Below are 9,893 nucleotides of genomic sequence, written 5' to 3' on the forward strand. Positions count from 1 at the left end.
AGAACTATTAAAATTAATTTTTAATTACAAGAATGTAAATATCTTCTCATTTTCTTCTCATCACTTTGGCCTACACGAGTTGATGAGAATTTATGTGACACAGCCTAGATATCTAAACACTACTTATAACATTGCTCCTATGGATTCTTTAAAAAGTATATTCAACCAATTGTACAAGAGTTTAGAAAAAATCCTATTTGTAGATGAGGGACATTATGTACTGACTTGACTTGCTTAAATAATCAACCAAAGAATAGAGCTGAAATGCTCTAAGAGACTATGTTTTTTTCTTTTAAAATTAGGTTTATGGAGCAGTTGCTGACAATAACAGTAAGCACTAGTTCAATACAAAGTATTGCACTAGTTCTTTATTCACATTTATAAACAATTTTAAAAAGTCCTTTAATATTAGTAATTTCACAATTCTTAAAATTTAGGGTTAAGATGGCTTTTAACACTATTACGGAGTCAATTTTTTCAGGTAACATACCACTTTGTTATAGCACTTTTCCTTTTTTCAACCAAACACATTTGACCTACAACCCCCAGGACAGTGCAATAGATGTGAATGGTTCAGAAAACTGTAGAAGGTAAGACTTATCTTCCTGACTTTCCTAAAAATCACAGAAACAAACACATGTATCCTGTACTACATATAGTATTTGCATTCTTGTTTTCTATAGCACACACATTTCTCTTTTCAACTAGTTTTCCATAAATATTAAAATATCAGGAATCTTTTTTCTACAAGTTCTCAAAATCATCATTAGCTTTTCACACTATTTACTAGAAAAATAAAGGCAAGCTACCAAACCTATGATTTAGGCCCCCCCAAAAAGAGTTTATTCAAGAAAATGTAAAAATATTTTCATTTATTTATCATATTACAATGAATCAATACGGAGTCAAAATTGCACAATTTCACATTTACAATAATTCCACATCATCCTCAGAATAATCAGCTTCTGTACAAAGATTCACAGATGTTCAATGTATGTAATTCTTCCTCAGTGTGCTACTGAGTTCAGAGGTTCTGCCCGAATATTCCCCAAATCAAGTGCAGAATCTGTCTCTTCATCAATTTCTCCAATGACTGCACTGCAATTAGTTGAAGAGGGAAAAAAAGTAAGTTAAAACTATTTCATTTCCGAATAAAACTGAGATGGCAAAGTAAACAGAACTATGTAACATGAAAACCAAACTTTTCATAAGGTTAGTGACAAAACTCAAGAAATTATTTGAAGGCAACATTATGACAGAAACCATATTAAATGACTTATTTCATATAGTGTGACTAGATCATAAATCCTTAAAGGAAAAAGACAAAAATGGGACAGATCCGAGTATAAAACCCCCAAATTTCCAATCCTACGATTTCAACTCCAAGGACTGTATCGAGTAGGTATAGGGAGAGAGGAGAGAATCATAAAATCACTACTACATAAGGATATAAAAGCATATTTTATTTAAGCAACACCAATAAACTAAATCCATCAATGGTATAGTATCTATTAGTGATTCTCACGATTTCTCAGTTTATTTAAATTCAAGAACAAAAAGCATACAAAAATAGCAGCAACAAGTACTTAGGTATCTAACAAATGATTTTTGATGTGACTGAATAGAGTTAAAGCTAGTAAATTTTCCCTTGGTTTAACACAAACATAACACTAATTTCATTAATACCATGCTAGGTAATAAAGCCAGGGCTTTTCCAGCTGGAAATAGTCATTGCTACATCCAAACCACAAGACACGTATGAAATATTATTCCACTGAAAATCACCTGTTTAAATTTGTTTTGTTTTAATAAGAGTAAATTCTATAAATGAATACTTTTAATAAAGAATTTGCCCATTTTTACTTTAAACTATGTAAGGCCTTCAGTTCTCTAATAATGGAAAGTACCAAACTCTGGAAAAATATACTGTTTTCTCAATATAAAACAAGGTTCTTTTTACTTTGTCCTCTCAGTTTCATTTACAGATTGGTTTGTAGCATTTACTGACACCCATAGTACAAATACTCCCACTGTAACCAATTTCAAGCTACCAACAAAACATTAATCAACCAGTATTTGCAAAACTGAAAATATAATTTCTTTCCATGAGCCAGTACAAGCTGGCTTCAGCACTCCACTGGATTTACAGAAAATATTTAATTTAAAAAAAAATAAAGTTCAGCCTTGGCTGGTGCAGCTCAATGGATTGAGCACGGACCTGCAGAGCAAAGGGTCGCCAGTTCAATTCCCAGTCAGGACACATGCCTGGGTTGCAGGCCAGGTCCTGGTAGGTAGTGTGCAAGAGGCAACCACAATTTGATGTTTCTCTCCCTCTATCCTTCCCTTCCCCTTTCTCTAAAAATAAATAAATAAATAAACAAACAAATAAAAGCTTTAAAAAGTTACAGTTCAAAACTACGTATTTTTTTAATATAGGAGAAATTCTTAAAATCAATCATCATGCAAAGGCCCAGTATAAAGAATCAGTATGTTCTGGTCAGGGGCCCTGGGCCCCCTGATTTTCCTTCTTCTTGTTCTTATTGCTCACTTTATAACCACACGCAAAAGTCATTTCTATATAATATTTTATAAACCCCTAGTTTTTATTAAAGATCAAATAATTTAAAGGTAAACAATTTGAATGAACAGTACTGTTTCATTGTCTATATTCTACCTATCTCCTAGAATAACCTGAGATGCTAATGTATCTTTTGCTGTCTGTCAGCCATGTTTTAAATCTATAGTAGTCATTAGAAAACTGATTCAACAATTTTCGACCCACTATAACTGCAACGTCTACAACAGTAGCTAACAGCTACATGTGACTATTAAATTATAATCAAGCAAAATTTAAAACTCAGTTCTTTAGTCACACCAACCATTTTCCATCCATGGCTAGTCCTGACCTTAGTGGATAATGCAAATATATATCATTTCCACCATCCTAAACAGTTCCACTGAACAGTTTTGTCCTACACTGCTAGACTGTTCTTAAATTGCCACCATCAAAATATACATTCTCAAACTGCCCTATCAGTGTGACATAAATTAACTGAGGCGACAGCATAAAGGGTGCCAATTATACTAAAAAAAATTAAGAGAAAAAATAAGTAATGATACAGTACTCGTTTTTAAATTCAGCTATATCATAGAGCATGAATCATTTAAAATGATTCATGCAAGAGATTTCAAAGACATTTTCAAACCCTAGCTTTGGTACTCTAGGAGTATATTTATATTCCTCTGAAATTAAGGGTATGTCGGGAGAACATTCTAAGAAGCCTCTCTAATGAAGTACAAGGCAGGAGCCTTTCTGGACCCTATCCAGACCACTTAACTATTTACAAATCTCAGTAGATACAAACTATTTCTCCATATAGCAGGGCAATACACCTACAGTATATTTAATCTGCCTTTAAAAAGACATAATTTACTTACACATTGTCACCTCTTACGATGTATAACCCTAGTACCACTTGTTCTACTCCCTGTGAAGAGCTGAACACTCGTTCATGGCTTTCATCCAAAATCAAATTGATGGTCTGGTCAAAACCTTTCAGTGTTCCCTGTAAAAAAGAAAAGTTCACAAGAAAAACACAAATACCCTAGTTTACTTGAATGCGTACATTTAATCATGTAACAATTTTAGATGCTGGGTCCTCCAAAAGAATATGTGATTTAAGTCTACTGTAAAACACAATACCTCTTTATAATTCACAGTATTCTGACATAACACTTATTTCTTAAGGAGTAAAAAAAACACACTACACATTTGATTAGTATGCAGAGTTGCTGAGAATTACAAAGGACATCTAGGTACCAATATATTTCCAAGAAAGTAACATAAAGGGTGTTACTTTAAGAAAGTAACAAACATGACTGCAATAATTAGAACCAGAATTTGAAGGAAATATTTAAACAGCCCTAGCTGGTGTGGCTCAGTGGACTAACTATCCAACCAAAGGGTCACAGGTTTGATTCCCAGTCAGGGCACATGTCTGGGTTGTAGGCCAGACCCCCAATTAGGGGGTACCCAAGAAGCAACCACACATTAATGGTTCTCTCCTTCTCTCTTTCCCTTCCCCTCTGTCGAAAAATAAATAAATAAAATCTTTTAAAAAATAAATATATTTAAAAACAAACTGTTATTTTTCCAATTCATTATCTACCCTGTTAAGAAAAATTAAAAAATTTAAACTTGATGTTTTTGCAATAGAAATAACTATTTGAAAATATCTGTTAATAGCAGTAGGCTACTCAAAGTGTTAAGCTGAGATTTAAATATTTCACTCTATCCTTGACAAAACATAAGGTAAGGTCCATAAAAGAAAACATAATTGTTCTCTTTCTCTTTTTAAAGATTTATTTATTTATCTTTAGAGGGGAAGGGAAGGAGAGAAGGAGAGAAATATCAATGTATGGTTGCCTCTCCTGAGTCCCCTGCTGGGAACTGGCCTGCAACCCAGGCATGTGCCCTGACTGGGAATAGAACCGGGATTGTGCGGTTTGCAGGCCCCACGCTCAATCCGCTGAGCTACACCAGCCAGGGCCATAATTGTTCTCTTGATTAAGGAGGCAAGGCAACTGGCTTAGCTTTAGAGTCAAGTCCAATTTAAATCCCAGTTTGCTTCTGCCACTTACTACATGTGACTCTAGGAAAGGAACTTCCTTTTTCTGATCTTGGTTCCTAACCTAGAATACAGGAATTATTCTTCACAGTTATACTGATGATTAAAAGGTATAAATGCATGTAAAGTGCCTGGTACATAATTTAATGACAAAGCCTAACACTTTGGGTAGTAGTCACTTAAGGACCCACCGAGAAAAATCACAAGAATTAAACAGAAAACGAAAATAGAACTGCAGAATAATTAAATAAAAGATTAAGTTATATGAATTAGACACAGAAAAGAGGCTGCTTTTAGCAGCCTTAAAATGTTTTCATAACAATAGCTGTATGAAGTATAAGTGAATAAATAAATAGCCAAAAACAATGGGATTAAACTCCTCAGATCAAGGAATAACAAAAGAATCAAAGATTTATTTGGAATTAAAGGGGATACTATGATAAATGGACTAATAAAATGAAATAAATTTAGGATCATCATAATTTGTCCTATAGAAGACAGAGGTCACACAACCTAAGAATAGTCAAAGAATATTATCACCATACAAAACTTAACTGTTTATTATTCTATGTATGTAGTATATAAATTACATAAAACATTTCAGAAGCATATACAAAACTTTAAAAATAATTATAACATCCATGTACTGAATACCAGAGTATTGACTGGAAAAGAAAAGTAAAAATGGAAGGGGAAGATAAGTATAAAATATAGGCAAATATCTGCAGACTGGACTAAATGCTCTGAAGGCAGAATCTATTATTCATAATAGCTCCTAGAAACCTTATAACTTATACTCAACATTTATTAATAAAAATGCTAATAAATAATATATTCACAACATAAAAACAAAGTTCCTAACTTCTTCAATTCCTTGTAATAATAACACACTTAGAAAAGGAAAAAATAGAAAAAGAAAATCCTTTTCTGTATGTGGTCAGTGTAACCTTTCAGCTAAATAGCTGAATCACAAGACTTTAATGCACAACACTATATAATACTTTGGCGCCTAGGTATTGGAGGTCAGCGCTTCCATAGAAAAATTTACATCCAATAAGCCCCCAGGAAAGCAGAGAGTGAATATGCCAAATACTTACCACTATCATTCTCCCATCAGAAGTAATAACAGCAACAGTTCCTAATAAATGAATCAAGGAAAGCATTTCTCAGGTAATGCAACCTGGACACTTAAGAGCTTAGTAAGAAGTGGTTCATAGGGGAAAAGGGAATGGACTCACATGAACAAGTATAAAAGACACATGGACAATAACTAAGGGTGGGGGGTGGAAAGGGGAGGGAGGCGGGGAGCATGGGGTGGGGGGCGGGCAGGGTTGGGAATATAAGACAGAAACCTGTACTTGAACAAGAATTAAATAAAAATTATATTAAAAACAAAAGAAGTGGTTTGAATTACTAGGGAAAAGGTGTCAAAGATACAACTATTAACACAAACATTACATTCACAACATAAAAACTCTACAGTTCCTATCTTCTTCAATTCCTGTGACAATTATACAATTAGAAAAGGAAAGAGTAAAAAAACAAAACCTCTCTTTTTTTTGTATTTAATAAAGTGTAACCTGTCTCAAAACATCTGGTATGTTTGGTACTAGTTGGGGAATACTGCCTCTGACTTTGAGCAAGACATTTTCCCCTTTCTTATATCTGCTTCCTCATCTCTAAAAAGTAGATTAGTGCTGAATTAATGGTGAATGATTTAAAGCGTGGGTAAGACGGTCTTCCAGGACTTAGGTTCTGAACTTCAAAAGAAGCGAAGCTATAATCAGTGTCACAAGGTAGAAATATGCTTTGCATCATTTAAAAGTATTTAGTATTTCCCTTTGGTCCCTAATTTGTATGTGAAGAAAACACAGTGCTGCTGTCCTCAGACTTTAAAAGAGTTAATACATACACAGACTTTCAGACTTCACAGATGCTTTTTAGTTTCTTGTGACAACCCATTACAACGGTAAGCATTATTTCCATTTCATCAACAAGTTTTGACTTCAAGTGTTAAAGGGGTGGGAACGCAATCTGTGCACCATCCTTACACTTTTTGCTATCCTCGAACAATGAGCAAAACCTAAGAATAAAACAAGTACAGGGGCTTACAAGACCATCGTCGCTGCTAAAATGGCTATGTTCATTTTCATTCCCAAACTTCACCGCACAGGCCCTAGGCAAGCAGACCAACAGCTACCTTCTACGGACAGGGAAAAATTTAGAAAAATCACACTTTAAAGATTAAAATGAAAAGGCGCCCTGGGCCTACTGGAGTCGCGTCGGCCTCCTGCCCCGGGCGCAGGATTTGTGGGTCAGGACCCTTAATCCCCGAACCAGGCCAAGCAGTGGCCGGAAATCCCAACCGCCCGATCCCGATCCCGGTCCCTCCAGCACTAGCGCTCTCCAGTCGGAAGCGGGCCTCGCCACGGCTCCGGCACTAGCCAACCACCAGAGGATACGGTTGATGTAGGTCTCCAGAGCTGAAGTCATGGCGCTCCACCGGACCACCCCGAGCAACGCAGCAGCTTAGGCAACAAAAAGAGCTAACAACAGACAGCCCGCAACAAACATCGGTCCAATCCACTGACTGCCGTAAATATCGCGAGAGTTCCGAGACCCCGGCTTCCGCAAGTAAGAGATTGGCAAAAACCCATCAACTAAACCCAGGAAGCCTAGCGGTGCTGGTTTAGTGCGCGTGCGCAGTATTTTTCTGCTGTTTTTCTGTTCCGAGGTCTCGGAATTCGTGAGGGAGGGAAGGGAGCGGGAGACAAAGGAAAAGGAGGAACTCCCTGATGGAGGGTGAAAACTGGGAATGCGAGTTTTCTAGCAGAGTGAAAGGCAGTGCCTACAAGTTACTAGTGAGTGGGAAGTGTAGTAGTGGGGAAGACAAGGAACGGAATAAGGTGTTTTCATCACAAGCAGAGATGAGTGCTGTTCTGTGAAATATAGGTACGGGAGAGTGGAATTCCTATTTTGGCTCACTACAGGAGCCAAAATAAACCTTTTAGAAACTGAATGGCCTGAGGCAAATGAGCAGGTTCTGACCATTTGGTATACATCTCTGGAGACCACATTGATTTAAAAAAAAAAAAAAAAAAAGCATGTTTGTGTATTTGAAACCAGAAAAACCGTGTTCGTGCTGCCTGTCATCTACCAGACCCAATGAACAGAGGCAGGGATTGAATCTTTATGTTATTCAGATAGCCAGCGATCTGAGAAGATGGCAGGTTTGTACCTTAACAGACTCTCTTAAATTCCATTTCTAAATGGCTCTTTTCATAAGGAGAACAAAGTGTAGGTAAGGGGTTTGGAATTAGAGAAAAGTTAATTGGATTAAACAAACCGCAGCATCCTTCCCTTGAGTAGTGGTCTTTAAACTGTGTTTTGGGCAGTGGTCAAGTCAAGGGAGGGCAATGGCTCACATATCTTGAATTGCTTGCAAGTCCTCTTGAGGTACTAACGTGGAACTGCTTGTGGTCTTCTGGAGTCAGGGTGGGTCATACAAACAGTTCCTGGAACAATAGCTTTTACATGCATTGATTACTAAGCCTATTAGCTGTTTCTTAAACTAAAATTTTTCAACTTTCAAGTCCCCTATTATATTCTCCAGTTGTCCCTAAAAGTGTCCCACCTGGAAACGGTGTGTGCACCTCCCTTAGAAAACAGCCTTCTTTTACCACACCACGCGGTCTCCCTGACCTTAGAATTCAATTAGTAAGTAAAAAGTCTGCTGCACCACCCTGGAAAGGATTGATTTAAGGAACAGTCTTCTAGTAAGCACCACACTAGGTTCTAGTCCTAGCTCTGCTCACGAATTGTATGGGTGCCCTTGAACAAGTAGTATCAGTTCATCTTGGCCTCAGTTTTCTTAGAAGCTGCCACAGCTATAATTTTGGGTATTTCCAAATGTTACTAGAAAATTTAACTCTCCTCCTTTACTTTAACTGTGGGACCCTAACTTCAAAAAGGCCCTGGCAGTGTGGCTTAATTGGTTGGAGCATCCTGCCTTACACCAAAGGGTTGTGGGTTCGGGTCTTTTGTCAGGGCACATGCCGAGGTTGTGGGTTGATCTCTAAATTTTTTAAACTAAAAATAGTTTTAACTGAAACCTCTTTATACAAGCTTATTTTGAAATTCTAAGTTTGTTTTATAAGTTTATTAATTACAAAGAATGTAATTACTGTCACATAGTGTTTTGTTTATGTGCTTTAAATATATTTTAATTAAAACCTTGGAGCTACAGACTTAACACATAATTTTATAGTAAAGCCTATACCTATTATCAAATCAATCAGTTGATTTTATTTTTCAATTTAAATATATGTGTTGAAATGCATTCTGTGAGAACTGTTGGCACATCAGTCTACCATGAGCTTTGAAGTTCCCTGTACCTCCTAGGTATGCTTCAAATGCAAAGTCCTTCTTACTCTTTATTTGGGTCAATCGTATGTCCCTTGTAACTCAATCCTAGGTAAACAGCTGTATAATATACATTTTTTAATTCTCTCAAAATATTTTATTTTGCTTCAGTAACTTTCCATTGTCGATATGTGCATCTCAGTGTTTGAGGTTTTTTTTTTTTTTTTTTTTTCTGGAACCCTGTCTATCTATGTGGGGCAGGCTGGAAATCCGGGGGAATTAGCACTTTTAGGAAGCATTTGTCAGTGACTGACAAGGTAGTTTTATGAATACCTCAGCCTTTCTTAAGCCAGGTAGGATAACGCAGGTGGGATATCTCCAGTCATTCAACATAGTAGCTGACTTAGTAGTGCACCTCTCATTAGTTGTCTTCCTTTCTTTCTAACACTTCTTCACTTCCTTACTGGTTTTCCCCAAATAAACTACTTGCACTTGAATTCTTATCTCAGGGTCTCTTTAGAGGAGACCCAAACTAAGATACAGATCATGAATACTTCTTCCTTTCAAAGGGATCTCTTTCTTATTGAGTTTGAGGGCATCTATAGCCTAACCCCAATCCTTATCACCAGATCATTTTTCACACAATGCAAAGGAGGATATGAGGCTTCTCCCCTTCTCCACAGATCTGTGCAGGCCTCTCAATATCCCTAGGTAAGCAATTACTGCTGCCACCAAGGTTGATTTAAATAGGTTGTTTACTTAAAAAAATAACTGTTTGTGGGTAGAACATAGCCAGGTTTTTGCAGTAAAATTTCATTTAGGTTCACTGATGTGGCAAGAAATGAAGCACAGAAATGACTCAGTTATCTGACAGTAGCACAGTTTACTGCAGGGTGTCCCTCA

General features: G+C 36.6%; 1 protein-coding gene across 2 annotated transcripts; it reads right to left on the minus strand.

Annotated features, from left to right (window-relative positions):
* Positions 1–268: 268 nt before the first annotated feature.
* LSM8 (LSM8 homolog, U6 small nuclear RNA associated) lies at positions 269–7,210 on the minus strand. Of its 2 annotated transcripts, XM_037064205.1 has the most exons (4): positions 7,091–7,209; positions 5,726–5,766; positions 3,439–3,566; positions 269–1,098 (listed from the first exon to the last, which is right to left on the minus strand). In XM_037064205.1, the coding sequence occupies exons 1-4, from the start codon at positions 7,119–7,121 to the stop codon at positions 1,008–1,010; spliced, it is 291 nt and encodes a 96-aa protein (XP_036920100.1). In that variant the 5' UTR covers positions 7,122–7,209; the 3' UTR covers positions 269–1,007. The 2 variants fall into 2 exon arrangements, with proteins under 2 accessions (XP_036920100.1, XP_036920101.1); XM_037064206.1 differs by lacking the exons at positions 269–1,098; positions 3,439–3,566 and adding an exon at positions 4,507–4,692 and having other exon boundaries at positions 7,091–7,210.
* Between the last annotated feature and the right edge of the window lie 2,683 nt (positions 7,211–9,893).

Source organism: Sturnira hondurensis, unplaced genomic scaffold, assembly GCF_014824575.4.
Source record: "Sturnira hondurensis isolate 20B ecotype Veracruz unplaced genomic scaffold, ASM1482457v3 Scaffold0014953, whole genome shotgun sequence".
Taxonomy (NCBI): Eukaryota; Metazoa; Chordata; class Mammalia; order Chiroptera; family Phyllostomidae; genus Sturnira; species Sturnira hondurensis.

What these genes read in the sequence shown, in the direction of transcription:
- LSM8 (XM_037064205.1), bottom strand. Translation starts at nt 7,121, where the DNA reads ATGACTTCAGCTCTGGAGACCTACATCAACC. An exon ending in TCTGGAGACCTACATCAACC is followed by an intron (nt 5,767 to 7,090) that starts GTATCCTCTGGT and finishes TTCATTTATTAG; the next exon opens with GAACTGTTGCTGTTATTACT. An exon ending in ATCGTAAGAGGTGACAATGT is followed by an intron (nt 1,099 to 3,438) that starts GTAAGTAAATTA and finishes AACTAATTGCAG; the next exon opens with TGCAGTCATTGGAGAAATTG.